General features: G+C 48.3%; 1 protein-coding gene across 1 annotated transcript in view; it reads right to left on the bottom strand.

Annotated features, from left to right (window-relative positions):
* Poc1a (POC1 centriolar protein A) overlaps positions 1–8,214 on the bottom strand; it is a 69,959-nt gene extending 61,745 nt beyond the window's left edge. The window contains exons 1-6 of the mRNA XM_048417109.3: positions 7,799–8,214; positions 6,170–6,254; positions 4,324–4,495; positions 3,818–3,997; positions 2,274–2,381; positions 464–579 (exon numbers count right to left, since the gene is read on the bottom strand). Of these exons, the coding sequence (XP_048273066.1) occupies positions 464–579; positions 2,274–2,381; positions 3,818–3,997; positions 4,324–4,495; positions 6,170–6,254; positions 7,799–7,816 (679 nt within the window). The 5' untranslated portion in view covers positions 7,817–8,214. The remainder of the gene's footprint in view (positions 1–463; positions 580–2,273; positions 2,382–3,817; positions 3,998–4,323; positions 4,496–6,169; positions 6,255–7,798) is intronic.
* Positions 8,215–23,046: the final 14,832 nt, after the last annotated feature.

The raw sequence follows: 23,046 nt of genomic DNA, 5'->3' as shown, positions 1-23,046 counted from the left end.
GGCCAAAGCCCTGGGCCTGGAAGCAGAGCCTGGCCCTCGCTAAGGTCAACCTTCTACATGGTTCATAACTCTAGGCAGACTGGTGGAGGAGAACATGAGGCCAAGGTACCACCAGTGACCTCTATGAGCAGCCCTGTCTCCTTGATCCTGGAAAGTCATCTCTGTCACAGGAAGAAATGAGTAGTGGGGGGCTCTCAAGAAGTACTCTCAGGGACAGTCCTGGACAGAAACCGACTGAAGACTCCTCAGCTGAGTGTGTGTAGCCTCTGCTACCTCATAGCAGGGTACCTCATGATCAACATAAGATAGCTGCTCCACCAACTATTCACCGTGGCTAACCCAACAGCCACAAGATGCCTCCCAACTCAGGGTTGGCCTTGGGCCTGCTCGATCACTGTAGCAATGAATGCCCGCATGGTCTCACCACAGCTCCTTGCGGCCTAGGGTACTGTTTACCACTCACGCTGATAGTGCTGCAGCAGCCGGTGGGTCCGCACATCCCACACCTTCACCGTGTTGTCCATGCCAGCAGCGGCAATGCAGGTACCACTGGGGTGGAAGTCCACATAGGTGACAAAACTGGAAGACAGCGACAGTCACATAGTATAAGAGGTCTTCCTTGGTTAGGATGGACACAGAAGTGTCCTGTCGGCTCCCTCAACCTGGAACATGCTTTTTTACCAGGTGGCAAAGAAAGACCAAGAAGGGGGGCTGGAGAGATTGCTCAGCAGTTAAGAGCACTGGCTGTTCTTCCAGAAAGACCAAGAAGAAGGTGACAACAGTGGCCAGCAGTGGAGTAAAGTAGACTTATCAGGGACCACGCCTGTTGGAACCATTTGGAGTCGTGGTCTCCAGCTGCTCTTCCCTGTTAGTGACCTTTACTTTCCTTCTGATTTGAGTTACTGAAAGCTGTGTCAAAGTTGTTTACCAGCTCTGCTTCCTGAGCACGTGTTGCTTTGAGGATCAGAGGATAAGGTTTTAACCTGTTGGCCCACCTGACTATTGGGTATATAAGCCTCCGTGGTGCTATTCAATAAAGGGCTTCTTACCAGTGACTAGAGGTCCGTATCTCTGTCTGTCTGTCTATCTGTCTGTCTGTCTATCTGTCTGTCTGTCTTTGTGTGTTTCAATCTCCAGCCCCTTGCCCAAAGCTCGCGAACTGTATGGTAGCGCATAGAGCACAGACAGGTGTTGTGCACTGCACATGCCCCTCTCTACCATCCTCCCTCCCTCTATTCCTTCTCTCCTTATGTTTTTGAGACAGCAGCTTGCTATTCACTATGTAGTCCAGATTCACCTTTCCACTCCCCTCCTCAGTACTGAGATTACAAGTGTGTGGAACCATGTCCAGCCCACTGCTGAGCTCTAAGTACAAGTGAAAACAGCAATTTTCAGTCCAAGTCAGCCAAGTTGCTCTGGGGTTCCTTTTGCCAGGGTTGGCTCCAAGACGACAGGTCCTGCCAACTGAGGAACAGGTGGGAAGGTCCAACAGGGCTACAAGGACTACTCATCCATCTATCACTAGAAGACAGGCCAAGAGCCTGCAATGAACGATCCGTGATACTCAGGTACTCCAGAGGGGCCCCTGCCTGTGAGCCTCATCTTAAGGAATAAGGACCAAAGCTGAAGCCCACTTAGACACTTAGAAAATCTAAATCCGGGGCTGGAGAGATGGCTCAGAGGTTAAGAGAACTGACTGCTGTTCCAGAGGTCCTGAGTTCAATTCCCAGCAACCACATGATGACTCACACCCATCTATAGTGAGATCTGGTGCCCAGAATACTATATACATAATAAATATATTTTTTTTAAAAAAAGAAAATCTAAATCCCTGCTCAGATGCAGGTCACTCCTATTCTCCATGTATGATGTGACACAGAACGAAGAGCCATTGACTGCTGCAAGAACTGGAAGCTTTCATTTATAAATCATTACCCTGGGTGACGCTAAGTTTAATATGCAGTTTAGGGAGCTGATTCAATGCTCTGAGAGACACATTAGAATTTTGAGAACTAGAAACTATAGAGGGAAAAAAAGAGGCCAAATTATTGCATGACTTTAGGTGAAGTGTTTCTGCTATCCATGGGGTGGGGACTGGGCTTAACTGTCCACCCACAAAGAAAAAGGTACAAAGCTCATACAAAAAGCAAGCCAGCCAAAGAGCAGTAAGCAGGGCTACCACATGCACAGTCCCAGGCCCCAAAGGCCACTGGGCCTCCTGTCTTGACCTGTGCAGGAGCACCTGCAGACAGAGGATGACCATAGGGACTCACCCGCCATGCTCACAGTATGAGTGGACACACTCCCGGCTGGTCTTGTCCCACAGCTTCACAGTCTTGTCATCACTGGCAGACACGATGAGCCGCCCATCAGGGGAAAACCTAAGTTAAATACAGAATAAGTCACAGGACTAACAGACTCTGACTATCACACCGTGTTCTCTATAGCCACCTCTTCCAGCATGCTGCTACCTGATCCAGGAATTTTTTGGGCATTTTGGGCTTCTTGTGTTACTGTTATTTTGACATAGGGTCTCACTATGTAGCCCTGATTGGCCTGCAACACTCTATATGTAGATCAGGCTGGCCTCAAACTGTGGCGATCCTCCTGCCTCTCCTGAGACTATAGGTGTGCACCACTAGACCCAGCTACCTGAACCAGGAACAACCTAGGGTTACATGTTCTGTTCTAAGACCTTCAGTGATCCTGGGCAAGTGGCTTCCCTCTCTGTGAGATTCATCCTCTCCAGTGCCCGCAGTAATCACGCAGTAGCACTCTGCATAGAATACCGAGAAAGCACATGGCCTGTAGCGATACACAGCTGGTCTAATTTGATGTATGGAGGAGATCAGGAGTCCCACATCAGTACATCAGCAAAACACAATGAGCCAACAAAAACACATGGAGGTCTGGGACCTATTATCAAAGGACTACTGTGGCTATCATACCCCACTTTGCTGACTTGACCCCTGCCCTCCTCCGTTCTTAAGTCCTTGACCATAAAACCTCTCAGAACAGGGCCTTCCCAGAAAAAGAATAGTTCTGTTCTAGGGACTAAGTAACTTCCATGGTATCCACAGAGGAAGATAGCTTAATGGTCCCTAACCTCTGCTTTCATGGTTTCTTCGTGTTCTGGTCACCATAACCCCCTCTTCTGGAGCAGAGCTGTGACATGAGAAAGCTCTGTTGAAAGGAGCTGAAGAAGCCACAGGCAGGCAGATCTGTGTCTGCAATTCTTCAATTCACCTGGCATGTCACGTCACAGCACTGCCTCCCACACCAAAGCCAGAGCCTCAAGATCAAGCCCCATCTAGCAGCTCTGGAGCACAATTAAGCTTTGAGGAAGGAGGCGAACCTGAGTGCCAGAGAAATGTGGGCTCACGCCCCAGCTCCACCACGTACCCACTGCAGGTCCCAGGGCAAGAGACTGTTCTGTTCTGAGCCTGTTTCTTTTTCTGCAAAATGAGAATGATGCTACCCAGCTAGCCGAACTGTCCAAAGGAACAAGGAGCCACTGCACAGTGGTACTGACAGGAGCTTGCTGCTGCTGCTGCTGCTGTCCTGGGAGTACTCAGCACCCCTGACAGAGGGTCATGGCTGACTAATAGGTATCACACATGAGCTCAGTGAAGCTCCTGACAAGTTCAGTGTAGCAACCACAGCTGTTGACACATTACAGATTAGGAAATGAAGGCTCAGGGATACATTAAAGGGAAGCCGTGCAACTTGCCCAAGGTTACAGACTGACATCCAAGGGTTCCTCTCTGACTCCTACCACCCCGATGTCCTCCAGGTTCTCCACTCAGACAATGCTCACTTGGCACAGCGGACCCAGTTGATGTGCTGGCTCAGGGAAAACAGGAATCTCTGGCGATGAGTTGACCACACCTTGACTGTCTTGTCATCAGAGGCTGTCACAAGCGACTGGCCATCACTGCAGAAGTGGACACTCCTCACTGTGGCCGTGTGTGCACGAAACACGGTTGACTCACCTTTGCTATGAGGACAGACACCCAGACTCAGAAGGTTCACAGCAGTGGCATGAGGACCTACAAGCGCACCAGAGTTCTTTCTATCTCTCCAGGCCTCACTGTCCCAGGCCACCCGAAAGGCAAGAACCTCCCCACCAGAAACAAAGTGCTTCTCCCCATCTCTACCCTTACGTGAGTCCTTCCAACTTAGACAGTCCCAGCTGAAGCCCTCTGCTGGCATCTAAGGTCACATGTCCCAGTGACCAGCTCAAAGCCAGGAAAGGACCTAAGGAGGGACAGCTCTTATACCAGGTCCCTCAACGCTGTTAGTCCCTTGAGGTCCATAACTCACACATTGGGTACCCAGATGCGAACAGTCTTGTCTCGGGAGCCTGAGGCAAGTAGGTGTCCCGACGGGGAGAAGTTCACACAAGTCACAGCATCCTTGTGGCCCGTGAAGCGGTAGGCACGTGACTGGGGCTTCATGTGCCAGATCATGAGGCATGAGTCCATGGAGCCGCTGGCTAAGGAGAGTAACAAGATGATTCTCAGATCTCAAGAACCTTGGGCACCCTGCTGGGGATACAGGAGGCCCAGCTCCACCTTCACAAGCATCTCCAACGGGGCAATAAAAAGAATCCCATTGGGATGGAAAGATTGCCAGCTATGGCCTGGCAGTTCTCCATGCAGCAGGACAACACAGGAACCAGACTGACAGACCACTCACATGCCATTTCTGTACTGCAACCTAGGGTCCTATAAAATTCATCCCTGTGGGGTCTCCCATTGATACTCTGAGAGCACAGGGACCCGTCCTCCCAACGCTCAGGAGCCAGTTAGATACAGAAGGCATTTTACTATTCAAAGGACCAACTTGGGGCTGGAGAGATAGCTCAGTGGTTAACTATGTCCTCTTCTGGGGGCACCAGGCACATGTGTGGAGAACAGACATACATGCAGATAAAATAATCACATAAATAAAATGAGCCAATCTAAAAATAAATTAAAAACAAAACAAAGAACCAAACTTAATAAGAAGCCTAAAGAGGGACAGACAAAAAAAATGGCTTTAGTTCCCTTTGTTTAGAGCAAACCAACAGCTTCTGGCAGGGAAACTCAGCAATAAGATAAAGAGGCAAGCCTAATCCACGGGAAAAGAAACAGTCAGGAAAGCTGTTTAGGAACCCTGGTGTGTACAAGGAAGGGGCAGTGGTATGGAGCTGGGAGATGGGCCTTGTTCAACATCTTTCTCACTATAGGTCTCTGTAACAAGAGTGCCATATTATTGTAGGCAATCAAACTGAAGACTCAGGAAAAGGAGTCAGTTTGGGGTCCAGACCCCAGAGCAGACCCAAGACATAGACAGGATACACAGGGAAAAACCTAGACCCTGTACTCTCAAAGGATGCATGACCAGCATGCACAGAGCCTGCGTGGGTCTGCACCAAGTCCTCTGCATATATACTATATGCTTCCAATTTAATGTCATTATGGGACTCCTGAGTGTGCAAAACAAGTGTGTCTGACTCTTGTGCCTTCTTCTTGGGCTCTTTTCCTTGTTCGCTTGTTTTGTCCAACTCTGATGTGATAGTTTTTGTTTATCTTATTATATCTTATACTTTATTATTATTTCTTAGAAGCCTTTTTTTTTTTCCTTTGGTTTTTCGAGACAAGGTTTCTCTGAAGCTTTGGAGCCTGTCCTTGAACTAGCTCTTGTAGACCAGGCTGGCCTTGTACTCACAGAGATCCGCCTGCCTCTGCCTCCTGAGTGCTGGGATTAAAGGTGTGTGCCATGCCACCACTGCCCGGCAAAGCCTGGTTCTTTTCTAATGAGAGAGAAAGGGAGTGGATCCAGAGGGAAGGGGAGGTGGGGAGGCACTGTGAGGAGTAGACGGAGGGAAACAGCAATTGTATATATTTTGTGAGAAAAAGAATCTTTCCAATAAAAGGAAAAAGATTAAACTAAACAAAGGCTGCATGGCCCTGACAAGGCTCCTAACCTCTCTGGACGTTATACTCTTCTCACGCACAATGGAGCTTATGGAGCCTCGTAAGTCTGGTGATCAGAAAGCTACCCCATAGAAGCAAGACAAGGGGCTAGATGGAACAGCATGTCCTTGCTGGGCTCTGGCGTCCCCACACCAATCCTTCCAAGTTTAGAATCTAGAACCTGAAACAAGAAAGACGCCTTCTCTTACCCAGCTGCTTTGTGTTGAGACTGAAGTCCACACAGGTAACTGCATCTCGGTGGCCCTTAAAGTGCCTCTCCAGTGAGGGATCCTCCTGGGGGAGAGCAGGGTCAAGTGAGTAAAGTCTGAAAGGACTTCTCTGGGACTAAGACTTCCTATAACCAGGAGATGTTAAAAACACTCAAGTGGTTTTTTGTTTTGTTTTTGATTTTCCGAGGCAGGGTTTCTTTGTGTAGCTCTGGCTATCCTGGAACTCACTCCATAAACCAGTTTGGCCTTGAACTCAGAGATATTCACCTGCCTCTACCGCCTGAGTGCTGAGATTAAAGGCGTGCACCACCACTGCCCGGCCCTTCAAGTGTTTTTATATCTTGTATATAAGGAATTCTAAGAAATCCACTAAAAGCTGTTAGAATAAAGGAGTGCAGGACGGAAAGGGACGCAATCTACAAACACACGCCCATCAACAGATGAATCAATAAACCACAACAAATAAACCACATGTGGATCGAGCATGGCGTCACTTATCTTTAATCCCAGCACTCGGGAGGCAGGAGCAGGCAACTCTCTGTGAGTTCTAGGCCAGCCTGGACTACAGAGCGAGTTACAAGACGGCCATGGCTGTATACAAGACTTAGGAGTTATACTCCAACCAGAGTTAAGGTATCTCCTTCCACCTCAAACATCAAAAACTTCAAAAGCCCATTTTAGGAGCTCCAAGGAACCCAGTTTGGGAAAGGTCATTCCTATGGCATAGCAGAGCCACCACTACTCCACGAAGCTGTACCCAAAACAAAGGTAAGGCCCAGTGCCCAGCTCCACCCCCCAAACACCTGCAGGGCCACGCCTTTTAACAGATGGAGTGGTGTTCAGGGGGAGTGCTCTAACAAAGCAGCAAGTGAACACTCGGCCTCCTGTCCTCATCTGAACCTCTTGGAAAAATAAGGGCAAAGCAGTGTCCATCCTAGGCTCAGTGGGCAGAAAGGTCCTGATCAGTGGGACCCCCTTCCCGATGACCTCTTCCCTGAGTCGTTCTTCCTGCACGTGGGTCTCCCCTCCCCTAAAACCAGCGTGTTGTTATGGATGTCAACAGATTATCAGATTGGTAATCAAAAATCTAGGTTCCATTTTTGCCCAAGTCTTCAGGTGCACCGGGGCCATCGGCTACCACCTCGTCAGAGCACCAGGCACTTTGGAAGCAAACTTTTATTTAAAAGGCCAATTTGGAGTCCTTTTTCTGGACTGGGAGAGGGGTCAGGGTCCGGCCTAGGTCATACTGCAGGCCTCCGACACTTCAGGCATTCCAATAGCTTACTGCTTCCGCCTGTTGGAAAGGATGTTGCCTCCAAAGCAGACATCAAGAAGAGGACACGACGACGAGGCTCACACTGGTCCCAGACTACGACAAGGCTCGGGCCTTGCTTGTGTCTTTCTCGCTAAACCGTAAATCCCAGAAGCAGGGGCTTGTTTGTTTGCCAGAGTGATCCAGCATTTGGTCTGGCACTTGGGACGCTGGGTCAATGCCAGACCCACCCCGTAACCTTAGATGGGGAGGCAACCCCTGAACCCCGCGTCACCACCCGCCCCTCTCGTGGCCATTGCTCCAGTCAGCTAGGCGCCCACTCTCCAGAGACTTACCGGGCTGGGAGCGGCCATGGCGGGGCTGGCTAGGTTAGCGGGGTTGGCAGTACCAGAAGCACCTCAAAAGCCCGAGGTAGCTGCGCCGGCAGTTGTGCCTGTTCAGTTTCCGCGCCCCCAATCGCCGCCAATAGCAACGCCGGTGGCGTCGCCGCGTCCCGCCCACCGCAATTAAAGGAGAAGAGTCCTAGGATTTTGACCGCCGACCAGAAGTGGGCCCGCTCCACAGTCGCCACGCTCTCTTCCTCCAGCTCCGCCAGATGAGGTGACCTGCCGAGCAGCCAAAAACCTCAATTCGCCGTCACACCTTCCTTCTGAGAACTTAAAAAATCCTAGCTAAAGGTTTCGGCCCTACGGTTCATCGCCTAGCTCAGGTAACGGAGCGCGCAGCCTTCCGGGAAATGAAGTTCTACATTGCTCTTACCCTACAGTCTTAATAAAAACTACATTTCCCGAGATGCCCCGGGGCGGACAGAGCTTTACCATTAGCAGTGGCGGCCTTAAGAATCCCGGAAAAAGAATACTGGTGGTGGTGTTTGGGGCTGCCTTAAAGCTTCCGCCTTAGGCCTCTCCGGACTTCGGTATGGTTCGTGCCTCCGTATGCTCCTAAGTGTCTATTTAAAAGAGCTGGAGTTACTCAGAATCACAACCATGGAGTAGAGAGACTTGTGTTCAATTCTTAATTCTCCCCTGGTTTTACTGGGTGACCTCAGGAAAAGCGTGTCTACTCTGAGGACAGTCTCCCCGTTTGTCCTAAAAGTGACTGTGATTGCAGCCCGGCCTTCACATATTCTGTCTAAAAGAAATCCATGTATTCCCATCACTGGATACTCTGGGGGAGAATTCGTGCGACGTAATCTTACCCTACCTAAAGAAAAAAAAAAAAGGGTAAACTACGCAATCCTGGGCCTGACCAGCAGAGGCCGTCCTTTCTCACTTTCTGCAGTGAAAGCCGAGAAGGCCCTGAGTGACCTTTTTTCTACTCAGCTTCCTATGGGGATCTTTTCTACGGGCACCTGACCAGAACTGAATGTTTTGTAAGATTCAAGAACCTTCTATCGCCTCTCCTGGGCAGGCCAACTTGTCCGTGCTCCAGCACTGATTAGGATCTGGCAGTGTCCTGAGGTTTCAACCCACATGCCTAGGCTTGAGACTGTGTCCCTAAATCTGCAGGGACAGTAAACTCAGAAACTGGCGTGTGGAATGTATTTGGACTCATTGGTTAAGAGTGTAAACGGCTCTCCCAGGGGACACAAGTTCTATTCCCAGCACCCAACTGCCTGTGACTTCAGTTCCAAGGCAATTCAACACCTCAGGTCTCCTGGGGCACCTGCCTTCACATACATAGACACACACGTACACTTAATTAAAAAGAATAATTTTTTAAAATGTCTTGAGGGATACAAGAAGTGGATATGTATCTGATGCTATTTTTAACTATTTTGGCATAGAGTTGGTTCCTTTACATTAGAAATGTTTAGGCCAATTTAACTTAAGACACTGTGAAATTCCCAAGACAAAAATAGTTGCTCACGTACGCAGAACACTCTGGATTGTTCAGCACTGTTCAGAGGACAATTTCTCAGCCTTCCAATAACGATACTCAGTTTTCTTTTGTCTATAAGTGTCATGAGCATACCATGCCAGAAACATGATGGACACATTTGTATATTTCTACAATTCACAATGTACTGAATAGCAATAAGTTCACAAGCTATACCAGTTTGTCGTTGCTTTGTTTCTGAGACAGGGTCTCTATGTAGTCCTAGCTTTCCTGGAGCCTGATCTGTAGACCAGGCTGACCTCACACTCAGAGGTCTTCCTGCCTCTGTCTCTGACAGCCACAGGTTCTTTTATTTTTACTTTTTAAGATTTGTGTGAGCTGGGTAATGGTGGCACATGCCTTTAATCCCGGCACTCACTCGGGAAGCAGAGACAGGAAGATCTCTGTGAGTTTGAGGCCAGCCTGGTCTACAGAATGAGTTCCAGGACAGTCACTAGAGCTACACAGAAAGACCCTGTCTCCAAAAACAAAATACAAACAAACAAACAAACAAAGATATATGTATATGAATGCTTTGCCTACATATATGTATATACACCACACATATGACTGATGTCTTCAGAGTCCAGAAGACATCAGATCCCCTGGAACTGGAGTTACACACAGTTGTGAGCTGCCATCTGAGTACTGGGAACTGAACCAGGGTCCTCTGCAAGAGCAGCCAGTGTTCTTGACTGCTCTTCCCAGCCCCCAACCACAAGTTCTTTTATTCTAATCTTTTTCTTTTTTCTTGATTTCTTTTCATTGAGAATGTTGTGGGGTTGCCACCAAGAGAGGACTGCTCGGGCATGGCTTTAAGCCAATAGAAAGTCTTTATTAGCCAGCTGGCAACTACACTGGGTGTTTGGGATCCCAGTGTAGCACCAAGTCTTTCTCAGGGTGGCTTTTCAGCACAAAAACCATGTCCTGGGTTGACATACTTCAGTTAACAAGAACAGTTAGCCAGAAGAGGAACTGCAGAAGCCCAAAAGCAAGGTTAGTTCATTTAGAAACTTCTCCAGAACTTTGATGGATTAGACTTTCATTTTAATTTTGGCAGGTGGTGCTGTCTGTTACTGAATTTTATGGCCTGGATGACAATACTTCTATCATGAAGTCAGTTGTGCTAAGGTCTGGGAGCCTACTAAGTTCTTGGGTCCTGTTACAAGAAGGGTCTCATGTAGCCCAGGCTAGCTAGCCCCTAGATCACTATATAGCTGAAGACAACTTTGAACTTCAGATGATCCTGCTTCCATTCTGGGAATACAGGCTTGTACTATCAGGTTAGGTTTATACAATGGTAGGGATTGAACCCAGACATTCATGCATGCTAGGCAAGCAGTGACTCAGCTGAGCCCCATGATCCCAATCCTAATTACTAATATTACTCCCATATCTCTTCCCTTACATAATAAATATAAATATGGGTGTTGATGTGTATATACATAAATATGGGCACACACAATGCATTATGTAGGTTACAAAATGACTACAAAAGAATTTAAGGGGCTACCGGAGTTCAAAGAAGACTTGCTGGAAGGAGAGTTGATACCGATGCAGGGAGTTACCGTACATCGTTATATGTGCTATTAGTGGGCACGGTTGGAGAGCTGCTAGAGGTTCTTAGAGCCCGGCTGCAGGGCCAAGCTGCAGAGAGAAGCATCCTAGATATGGAAGGACAAGCGGAGGCATCGCCGTTTGAATGGGCCAGGTTAATGAGAGGGATTTTGATGAGCTAAAGCCTCGAGGGCAGTGGAGTCTCTGCTGGCTCCTTTACACGTGCTCGGTGATTGGATGGCTGGTCACGGAAAGATCGGTGCAGTTGTCACCATTGGAGTGTTAGATCTTCTTTTTCTGGAACCCGGGTCAGGGTGCTGCACCCTTCATTGATCTCGTCTGTTTGGGAAGTTCTCAAGGAGCTGGGCATGGTGGTACACGCTCTCAGTGTCCGCACTTTGGAGGCAGAGGCAGGAGGATCTCTGTGAATTTGAGACCAGCTATTTCCAGAACAGCCAAGGTTTCACAGTGAGACCCTGTCTCAAAGCAACAACAACAACCAAGTTCTAAACCTAGTGTTTTTGTTTGTTTGTTTCTTTCTTTTTTTGGGGGGGGGGTTGGTTGGTTTTGGTTTTGGGTTTTGTTTTGATTTTTCAAGAAAAGATTTTTCTGTGTTGCTTTGGAGTCTTATACTGGAACTCGTTCTGTAGACCAGGCTGGCCTCGAACTCACAGAGATCCGCCTGCCTCTGCCTCCTGAGTGCTGGGATTAAAGGTGTGTGTCGCCACCACCCAGCTCTGGATGGTTGTAAACTCACATGTGCCTATGTGTTCCCACTCTACTTTGGCAAGGTGGTAACTTTTTACTTGCATGAATAAGATGTTCATCGGTCTATGTATCATGGTTGATACCTAGACAGGTAGTGATAGCCTACATGCACAAGGAAATTTAGAGTCATTCTGCCTCTGTGTTTGCATTCATAGCAAAGCCAACTGCTGCTGTATAACATCGAGTTACTTAGGGCAGGGCCCAGCTGGAAAGCCACTGCTTCTACAATGACACAGCCTGATCTCCATAGCCAGCTAAATATTCAAGGCACATGTTGGGAAGTGAGAGGGTAGGATGGAGTGGTGCAGAAAAGTTTGTCTACTAAATTTAAGATTTTTCTTGTTGGGCAGTAGCAGGTTTGTCTGTTTAACCTGTTAAACATCCTTAGTTTAGGAATCTTCAGTTCAAAAGACTGGGTTTAAGCAGGCCCAGTGCCTCAGCCTTGTAATCATAGTTACTGGAGAAGCTGAGATGGGGTGATTATGGGTTCTTAACCTGCCTGGGCCACAGGATGAATGTGAGATCAGCCTGGGAAATTCAATAAGACCCTGTCTCAAAATAAAAAGTGAAAAGGGTAGGTAAGTAACCCTTTGTCTATCTCCTGTAAGTAACTCATTGGTTCACCCCCTCTATTGGCCTCCATTTTCATACACAGACACATACACACTAACTAACTAATTAGCTAACTAACTAACTATATAGTCATATAGTTATAGGAAAGGGCCAATGAGTTGGCTGAGCAGGGAAAAGTGCATGCTTCCAAGCAAGCCCAGTGACTTGAGTTCAATCCCTAGAAGGTGTGGTAGGAATGTCACAGAAAAACACTAAGGGAACCAGGAATGTTAAACACACAGGCTTGATTCTTCAAAGGAAGGGATCCATAGCCTGGAAGTGAGCATGGTTAATAGCCTAGTAACCTTTTTTTAAATGTGTGTGGCAAGACCATATGGGATCTTCCCCCACACCCTTATTGTGAGCTTGTCAATTTATAGAACCCATCTTTATGGAAGGTTACAAATGGAAGTTTCTGTCCCACCCAGTCCCGCAGCTGTCAGTTCCAAAGAAACACACAGAGGTTTATATTAATTATAAACTGGTTGGCCTGTTATCTCTGGCTTATGATTAACTAGCTCTTACAACTTAAATTAGCCCATAATTCTTGTCTATGTTTAGCCACGTATCTTGGTACTTTTTATCAGTGTAACATTTTCATCTTGCTTCCTCTGTATCTGGGTGGCAACTGTGTCTGGCCTTTCCTCTTCCCAGAATTCTCTTAGTCTGGTTGCTCCACCTATACTTCCTGCCTGCCTACTGGCCAATCAGCATTTTATTAAGCTAATACACGTTTCAAATCTTTACAGTGTACAGGAGCATTATCCCACAGCAGAAGGTGTCACAGGTACTTTACAAAGAGTTTTGCTGTGAGCCTGTCTTCAGCTTTATTGTGCATTTGAGATGGAATTCTGTTGACAGAGGTTTTTGTCCAACTGGATCCCACAGTCATTAAGTCTCAAGGAAACACAGAGTTCTGTAGAGAGCCGCGTGATGCCATGCCTTACAGGTGGCGCTGATTCCCGCCCTTTACCTTTTCAACAGTGAGTGCTCTCAGGTGTTTACAACTCCATATATGGCTAACGCTAAAGATCTGGTTTGCTTCCGCGTTTCTGGACCTATCTGCGTCTCCCACATGGCTTGCTGGGGTTGGCTACCCAGAGGTTATTTAAGCTGTAGACTGGCTTTACCCCCGGGGCGAGAGGTTGCGAGAGGTAGTCAAAGGGTGAGAAGATTATTTTAAGGGCCTGAATAAACCGCAGTTAAGAAGAGTCCGGTGTTGCGTCTTCCTTGCTGGCAAGGCGGGCGTGACAGAGGTCTACATTAATTATAAAATGGTTGGCCTATTAGCTCAGGCTTGTTATTAATTAACTCTTACATCTTTCATTAACCCATTATTCTTGTCTTTGTTAGCCACGTGGCTTGGTACCTTTCATCAGCGAGGCATTCTCATCTTGCTTCCTCTCTCTCTGGGTGACAACTGCAGACTGACTCTTTCCTCTTCCCAGAATTTTCCTCTTCTCGTTGTCCTGCCTATACTTCCTGCCTGGCTACTGACCAATCAACATTTTATTAAAGTACAAGTGACAGGATAAAAGATCATTGTCCCACAACATCCCCCCCCCTTTTTTTTCAAAACAAGAACTCTGAATCTAATATCCTTTGTTTAGCTTTTTGCCTAGAACATTATTTATACTATCTTGTAACCAACACTCTAAACAAAGATAAATATCCATAATCCATTTTGGGGGGAATGTGGGCATAGTTTTCCAGGGTACTGCCTACTGATTGGGGGCACTGATAATCTTATGGAGACCTAAAGAAAATTTAGAATTATGATCGAGTCTGACTGGAGTATCTTGTGAGGCTTGATCATCTCATCCAGCAGTCTTGAAACTGTTCTGGATGTAGAACTCAGACATCTGAGCCATCCTCTCCTATTGGAGACTTCTCGGCGGGGCGGGGGGGTGTCTTCCTTGACCAAACTTGATATTTCTTAACCTGAAATGAATCCACAACCTCTCTTTTCCTGTGGAAACAAAAGCAAAACCTCTTCTTCAAAGTCACATATTTATAATCAAATAAAATAGTTTTCAAATGTTAGTTTTGCTCCAAATGAGAGTCACAGGAAGATTTTGCTCAATCTCCAGGTCTCCTCCAGATCTTTCCCAATCCTAGTTTTCTCTACTGTCCACCAGGGAAGAGGATGAGAGAAGCCCCACACCAATGAGCTGCTTGTCGGCTCCATTGATTGGACAGCAGCTCTGACTTGAGCCTCCATATTGTGTCAGAGTTCAACATTTGAGGAGCCTCCATGCTGGAGGGAGCTTAATGTTAAGGGGACTGCAAGGGGCACTGCCTTTTCAAGACTGTGAACCAGAAAGTCTCTGTCCTGGTACAGAGGCCACAGGCATGTCCACCTACGTGAATCTCTCATCTCATCTTCACTCTACAATCCAGATTCTCAGGCCATCCCAGGATGGGATGAAGACAGAAATAGGAAAGGAAGAGAGGCTTCTCCCCAACCTAGCCCAGTCCAGTCTCGAGAGCCCATCAGTGCTGTCGGGCAATCTGTTCTACCTACAGATGGCCTGGGCTTGAAATTCTGTGCCAGGGCAACTCAGGGCTTATCCCCAGTGTTGGGCTGGTCTGAGGATGCACCCAGGCTCTGCCACCTGCAAGCTGGATAAGCTCGTAAGAGTTACACCACCTCTCCTAGCCTCCGAGTTCTCAGTTACAGTATACCTGCTGCATGAGGGTGGGGACATCCCATGAACTATTAATTCATGTTGGAGCCTGATGTTTCTCTGTCACTTACTATTACTTGTGTGACTTCATACTTCCTCTGTGCCAACAGTCTAGCCAACACCTTCTGTCCCTGCTCCTCCTACTCTTCCCAGCTCTCTGTGCGGTAACCTCATTGGCCTCACCAGTCACTGAACAACAGTGTACCCGGCTCTGGGCTCGGGACTTTGATACTGGATTCAGTGCTAGTGACAACTTGCTTCTGTCACTTCCATCAGTACTTGTTTAAACATCATGACCATTAACTTAAAGTGTCAGTCCTCCCCTCCCTTGTCCCTGCTTCATTGTCCCCCCCCAGTGACTTACCTGGCACACTGGGTTTATTTCATTGTTGTCTTCTATTGTTGCGGCTGTTGAAACATGGTCTCACTATGTAGGCTTGGATGACCTGAAACTCACTGTGTAGACCTTGAATTCATAGAGATCTGCCCACCTCTGCCTCTAGAGTGGTCAGATTACAGGCGTGTGCCACCACAACCAGTTTCTATGTTTTGTTTTTTCAGACAAGAGCTCACAAAACCCAGACTAGTCTCTAATTCACCATGTAGCCAAAGGTGATCTTGAACTCCTGCTCTCTTGCCTGTGTCCCAGTGCTGTGATTTCCGGTGTGGGCTGCCTTATGTGGTTGAGGAAGGACAGTTTGTCTGTAGGTAACACACTCGAGAAAGATCTGAAAAGAAAGCTAAACAGAAACGTGGGGATCAGGACAAAGCAGATGAGAGCAGGGTAAAACCAGACTGGAAGGACAGAAAAGCAGACCAGATTCTTGGGAATTGGTCCCCAATAAACCACACACCCTGCCCCAGAGCTACAGGGAAACAGAGGTGCTCCCTGCACCCCTCAGATGGGACTATGGCCCACCTGCTGTGGGAGTGATGTTGCAAAGTACCCTCCCCAGGGAGTGCCACCGCAATTCTGTGTTTAGTGGTACCCTTTGCAGAGCTGGCATGACCCTGTGAGTCAGCTTTCTCTAGAAGGAGGCCACAGCCTAGAGAGAGAAGAGAGCCAATGGGGTTACAGGTCTTCAACCTTGCCTACCCCAGCTCCTCCTTCTAGCTGCAGCAGTCACTCTGGGAAAATATCCCCTGCCAGTAGCGACATTAGAGAGGTCTCTCTAGCTTTGGCCCATCTTCGCATGTTGCAGGCAGTGACTAGAACTGTATTGTGTTTCCTGGAAATTAAAAAAAAAAAATCATGCTGGTTTTGAACCATGTGTCCCTGCAATTGGTTTCTAATCAGTGTGTGGACATGGAGCTGACAATTAATCTGCACTGAACCGTCCTCTCAAGCCGGATGGGGGATACTTCTGTGTTCCAGGCCTTCGGTTCACAGCCCCTAACCTGGCCTATGCTCTTTCCCTCCTGTCCTCAAAATGTCCCAGGCCAGGAGATGAGCCAGGGAATCCCAGCTGTGATGAGGGCAAATTTCTCCACAGTATTTCCTGCTGTGGGCCTGCCAGCACGGGTGGAGAGCAGGTGTGAATACGAACAGGTTGAGTTCAAAGTGTAGATCTTTGATCCAGAGGGCCTTCGGAGTGGTGAGTTGATTCGGGCCCGCGACAGGGGCCCGGCGAGGGGGAGCTAGGACTCTCCCCGACCCCATAGACTCCCAGGTCAGCCTGCTCTGCTGGCTCCACCCTGCTAGCTTCCCCGCCAGCCATCCCAGCTTCCATCCAGAGGGCCTTCGGAGTGATCCTTCGTCTGGCGAAGGACGGCTATGCAGTCGGAGGCCCACATTGGAGCACCGGATTGAGCCCCCCGAGGTCCGGAGGGGGAGCGGAAGGAGGAAGAACATGAAAGACGAAATCAGTACTGCGAGGGATGCTATCACCCACTGATACAAGGGAACGGATCTGATGAGAGTTTACCAGGGCCAGTCGGACTGGGACTGAACGAGGACGTGATCTAGCCAGATTCTCGGAATTTGGCCGGATTCTCTGACTGTGGCTGGCCCGGGGTCTTTCTGAAAAGCCATTGACTATGACACTGGGACCTGTTTCCTCTGCATATGCTGGATTTTGGGGATCCAGTCTGTTTGGACGCTCGCCTTCCTGGACCTGGAGGGAGGGGGAGGGAGCTGGAGCTTCCCACAGGGCAGGAAACCCTGACTGCCCTGGGGGACGGAGGGGAAGGAGGGGGGAAGTGGGGGGAGTGGGAGGGTGTTGGGAGGGGGGGCGGAAATGGAAACTTTTATAATTTAATAAAATTTACTAAAAAAAAAAAGTGTAGATCTTTTCCAATAGATAAGCAGCCACAGCTTCTAAATAGCAGCTTTCTGATTGGTGTGCACAACCTCTGCGTGGATAGCTCCAACATCGGTGTTTTAGTTTTATTGTCGTTTGTTTGTTTGTTTGTTTGAGACAGGGTTTCTCTGGGTAGTCCTGGTTGTCCTGAAACTTGCTTTGTAGACCAGGCTAGCCGTGAACTCACAGAGATCCGTCTTCCTCGGCCTCCCATGTGCTGGGATTAAAGGTGTGCACCATCGCCCCACTGTATTTTATTGTTTTAAACAGTTTCCTGTATACTAGGCTTTCAGCAAATTCACCATGTTGCCGCTTTAAGAGAATCTTAAATTTCCAATCCCCTGCCTCTGCCTCCTAAATACTTGGATCACAGGCATGCCTTACCATGCTCAGTTTATGTGGTGCTGGGAATCAAACCCAGGGTCTCATCATGTCAGGATGGCACCAGGGTGGTGGTGGTGGCGGTGGCAGCAGGGGCGGCAGCATTGATGGCAGCAGCGGCAGTGGTGGTGGTGTATGGTCTAAGACCAGCCTCAGGGCTGGAGAGCTGGCTCAGTGGTTAAGAGCACTGACTGCTCTTCCAGAGGATCTGAGTTCAATTCCCAGCAACCACATGGTGGCTCACAATCATCTATAGTGGGATCTGATGCCCCTTCTGGCCTACAGGCATACATGAAGATACAGCACCCATATACATAAAATAATAAATAAATATTAAAAACAAAAAACACCAGCCTCAAATGTAAAGCCTTGTACATGCTAGGCAAGCATTCTACCTAGTGAGCTACATGCCCAGCCTAACATCACTGGTTTTGTTTGTGACATGATCTCACTATATATCCCTGGCCAGCCTGGAAGTTGCTCTGTAGATCTGGCTGTCCTGGAACTCACAGAGATCTTCCTGCTCATCATGCATGGCCTAACATCAGTGTTTTAAAGCTCTCCAAGTAAGTCCAGTGGACAGCCAGGACTGAGGACTCTGGTTCTAGGCCAGTGATGACCAAAAGGCTTAGGGCTGTGCAAATGTCATGTGCTTTGTCTAACATGGTATCCACTGGTCACATGTGAGTAGGGAACATTTGAAATGTCCTTCTTCTTATTTTACCTTAATTCAGTTAAACATAGTTAGCTGTGTATTGGCCAGCACAGCTCCAGAAATGACTTGGTTCTGTGGCCTCAAGAAAATCATTGACCACTTGGACTTCAATCTTCCGGTAAGGTCATGAAAGGGTGTGGTGCCCAATCTATGGTACCTGCGGAGGGTTTTTGGCCTATGCCCCACTATCCCAGGAAAGGCAAGGGTTCAGGTATACTAGTCCAACCTAGATTCCTGGAGCAGGACAGAATGAGATTGGCCATAACTCTTTATGTCGCATAAAAGGACTTCTCCGTCTGTTTCCAGAGGATTTGAGCTAAGAACATAGATGCCCAAAGAGGCCATAATGGGACTTCAAGAAGTAGCCTGGTGCCAAACTGTCAGCAGAAAATAACCCTCACCTGCTGAGTGGATAGATAACTAAAGCAAATGAAGTCTTAACCACGACCCCAGGAGCAGTGCAGAGCTAAGCTCATTTTACTGTTGGAGAAACTGAGGCACTAGGATTAGAACTCGTCTGTCTGCTGGCCTGACCTCTTAGTCCTAATGTATTCAGGGAGAATGACTAAGAGATCTGAGCCAGTCTGGGCTGCTGCAATACTTAAGGTGGGGGAGGCCTGGAGATTTGCCTGCCCCCACAAAAGAGATGGAGCCAAGACTGTCCTACAGCAGCCAGTCAGTTCAGAGTTGTCATGCAGATGGTCATATTTTGTAATTTTATTTCATGTTTATTGGTGTTTGTATGCTTGTTGGTGCACCACATGTGTGCCTGGTGCCTGTGGAGGCCAGAAGAGAGTGTTGGATCCCCTGGAACTGGAATTAGAGACAGTTGTGAGTTTCCATGCAGGTGTTGGGGTCCTCCAGAAGAGCAACCAGTGCTCTTAACCACTGAGCTATGTATGGTCCCAGTCTCTGGTCGTATTTTTTAAGACTATTTTTTTTCAGTAGGGGGGATTCAAACTCAGAACCTTGCTTGTGTTAAGCCTGCTCTTGACCACTGAGCGACATCCCTGGTCTTTATGTTTGTTTGTTTTGTTTTGTGTTTTTGTTTTTCCAGGATAGGGTTTCTCTGTGGAACCTTGACTGTCCTGGCACTCACTCTATAGACCAAGCTGACCTTGAACTCACAGAGATTCACCTGCCTCTGCCTCCTGAGTGCTGGGATCAAAGGTGTGCGCCACTACCGCCTGGCATCCCTGGCCCTTTTTAACGTGTTACTTTGCCACAGCATACATGTGGAGGTCAGAGGACCACTCTGTGAATGTGTTCCTTGTCCCTTCAGTTCCTAGGATCAAACTCAGATCATCAGACTTGCATCATGGTGGCAGGGCCTTTGCCTGCTAAACTGTCTTACTGACAGCTCTTGCTTTTGTTTGTTGGTTGGTATTGATTGATTGATTTTTTTGAAGACAGGGTTTCTCTGTGTAGCCCTGGCTGTCCTGGAACTAACTCAGTAGACCTCAAACTCAGAGATCTGTCTGCCTCTGCCTCCCAGGTGCTAGGATGAAAAGCATGCGTCATCACCACCCAACCTTGTTTTCTTGAGAGAGGATCTCACAGTGGAACTCAAGCTAGCCTTGAACTCAGGAGGTAGCCAGGCTGGCCTCAAACTCAAAATTCTCCTGGCTCAACATCCTGAGTATTCATTCAGATTCTGGGTGTGTACCGCCATGCCATGCCTGACTACACAGTTGGTCATTGAATAGAGTGAGTCCACCCAGCCCAGGCCTCCAGGGAATGTAGGGTACAGTAGAGAATCCCAGAGGTCTTGCTGTGCATGTCAGTTCTCAGACCTGCGTTAGTTGACTTCTGTCAGGGAAGATGGCAGAAACTTGAGTTTGCAAAAGTCCCCATCGTGGCTGTGAGACAGTCCTGGAGCCTCACTGGAAGATCCCTGTCTTGTCCTCAGGAAGTAGGGGACCATCACCTGGCTGTGAGACTGACCGGAGGTGCAAAGCAGTGTGACTTCATCTTGTTTCACGATGCCATCGGCTGCCTCCCTTTACAGACTAAACAAGTCTGGATGGCCGTTTTCTGTGCCATCTCAGTGCACACAGCTTCCAGGGTGATCCTCGCAAACTCCCAGACTGCCCTACGGTTAGAGCCAGAAGGTTCTGGGTCTTAGAAGAATCAGTTCCAGGTCTGTCCTCCTTCTCTCCCTCCACTGGCCCTGACCGGGCCTGCCCACTCTAGTGGACGGAGTTTAACCTCAGGCCTGACTGCCAGACACATAGGAGATTTTTTGGTCTTAGTGGATGGATGTGGTCAAGGGACACATCCGGGTCTCACTGCACCACACTGGCCTCTGCATGTGCTCTCCTCTCTGCCAGCCTGGCTCACCCCAAATTATTACTTTGTAAGATCACATTCTCCAGGTCTAGCCGCACACCACCTCCTCAGAGATGCTTCTATGACCCCAGACTGCACCCTGAGACTCCAGTCTCCTCTCAGCTTAGGTGGTTGGGTTTTTCTTCCATTGGTAGAATTGGAGCTCCCTGGGAGCAGGCAGAGACTGACTATGGCCTTTTGGGCACTTGTCCCTGACAAGGCACAGGAAAAGTCATCCAGACTTGTCTAACAAGTCAACCCCTGGAACCCACAGACATCTGGAGATCCTTTCCACCATCCCCCGTGAAGCCTGGGCTCGGGAGGGGCTTCCTGTGTACTCAGGAGCAAGCAATGCAATTCCACAGGTGTTTGTGGAACACTGCTATGTCCTCAACCTGATTACAGGATCCACACATTTGGGGAGTAGCATTTGCATCCCAGCTCCGTACCTGGTTCAGCAGGCCAGGCTAGTGACTGTGTCTGAGTAAGGGAAGACAGACAGGAAAAAGGCCGCCAAACAGGCTGAACTTGGTGAGTGTTCTGACTGGAGTTCAACTCAGCGTGGGGGCAGGGAGGCACTCCAGTGGCAGAGTAGCAAAAACATCAAGGAGGAAAAGTTAAGGGGAAAGTCACAGAGTCAAGCAGGGACAGATTCTCCCTAGAGGGTGAACTCACTTCTCAGGGACTGTTACCTCTCAGTCCAGCTCTGAGAAGCTAGGGCTCACCCAGGTGGTGAAACTCTCTATGAAGAGTCATTTTTGTATCCCATTCAGGTTCAGTCACAAGTCACAGAACTACCAGGTTGTACAAGGCAAAGATTGAGCCGGAGAGAGAAAGTACTTGTCTGCCTCCCTGGGGCCCACTATGTGGTCCCTCAGTTGAAGTCCACCTGTGGTTCTCCATGGCCAGGATAAGGCCAGACTCCCCATTGTCCACCTGCTCAGCCCCTGTCACCTCTCTACCTTCCCTTTGTGCTCCTCCCAACTAGGATGACTTCCTGGGCCACACTTTCCCACCCTTATCCCTACTCTATATATTCCCTCTGCCTAATAAATACTATGTGAAGTGTGCAGAGGAAGCCTGGCCCCTACCCTGAATAGGGTCTTCAATGTCTCCATCCTCTGTGGATGCCCCATCACTGACCCCTACCCTGAATGGGGTCTTCAATGTCTCCATCCTCTGTGGATGCCCCATCACTGACCCCTACCCTGAATAGGGTCTTCAATGTCTCCATCCTCTGTGGATGCCCCATCACTGACCCCTACCCTGAATGGGGTCTTCAATGTCTCCATCCTCTGTGGATGCCCCATCACTGACCCCTACCCTGAATGGGGTCTTCAATGTCTCCATCCTCTGTGGATGCCCCATCACTGAATACGTAGAGCTTAGGCTGCTCAGACTTCTTCCTGGGGTTCCTGGGACCCCATCTTGTTCTAGCTGAGGATCTGAATATTCCTGGAGGAGTCAGTTGCTTCATTTAGGTCCTTTCTTCATCATATGGAATGGGGTGCAAGTATATGAACAGTTATGTGTGCATGTGTCACTCTACCAATGCATGTTTGCATGTCACTAATGGATATTCTGGGGATGGCTGCACCTGTGTATCTATGGCTGGATCTGTGTGCATGTGTTTCACAGCAGCTGTGTGTGAGTCTATGGATCTGTGTGATTGTGCTGTCTGAGATTGTGTGTATCTGGATCAGGGTGTGTGTGTGTCTATATGTGTGTACCTATGTAAGACTGTGTATGTACCTCTGCCTGTGTATTTTAATCTGGGCTTTTCTGACCTGGAGAAAGGACTAGCAGTGGTTCTCAACCCCTTCAACAAACCTTTATCTCCAAAAATAAATTTACATTACGATTCATAACAGTAGCAAAATTACAGTTATGAAGTAGTAACAAAAATAATTGTATGGTGAGGGGTCACCACAACATGTGGAACTGTATTAAAGGGTCTCAGCATTAGGAAGGTCGAGAACCAGTGGGTTAGAAGGTTTTTCATTTATCTGGAGAGTGCCTGTAAGAAATACCAGGATGGTGTGGGAAAGTGAAGCAGGGAAGTGTAGCACCAATTTTGACTGGTCGTAATAATAAAAGCTCAGAGTCAGCTATGAGGGGTGAAAACTGACGGATCAGAGAAGCAGAGCGACTAGCCACTAGAGAGTTCTTACCTCTACCAAAGGGGCCATCCTGTCCCTGTGAATCCTCAGACTGCATCTGTCTCCACAAAACCTCAGACTGCACACTCAGACTGAATCCTCAGACTGCATCTGAGCTCCTGTCTCCTCCCACCTTATATTCCTTTCTCTCTCCAGTCATATCGCCTAGTGCTGGAGTTAAAGGCATGGGATTACTTT

The sequence above is a fragment of the Myodes glareolus genome, chromosome 4, assembly GCF_982192425.1.
Source record: "Myodes glareolus chromosome 4, mMyoGla1.1, whole genome shotgun sequence".
In the NCBI taxonomy this organism is placed as follows: Eukaryota; Metazoa; Chordata; class Mammalia; order Rodentia; family Cricetidae; genus Myodes; species Myodes glareolus.
The sequence above is the reverse complement of the archived record's forward strand: the minus strand, read 5'-3'. Positions and strand labels throughout refer to the sequence as shown.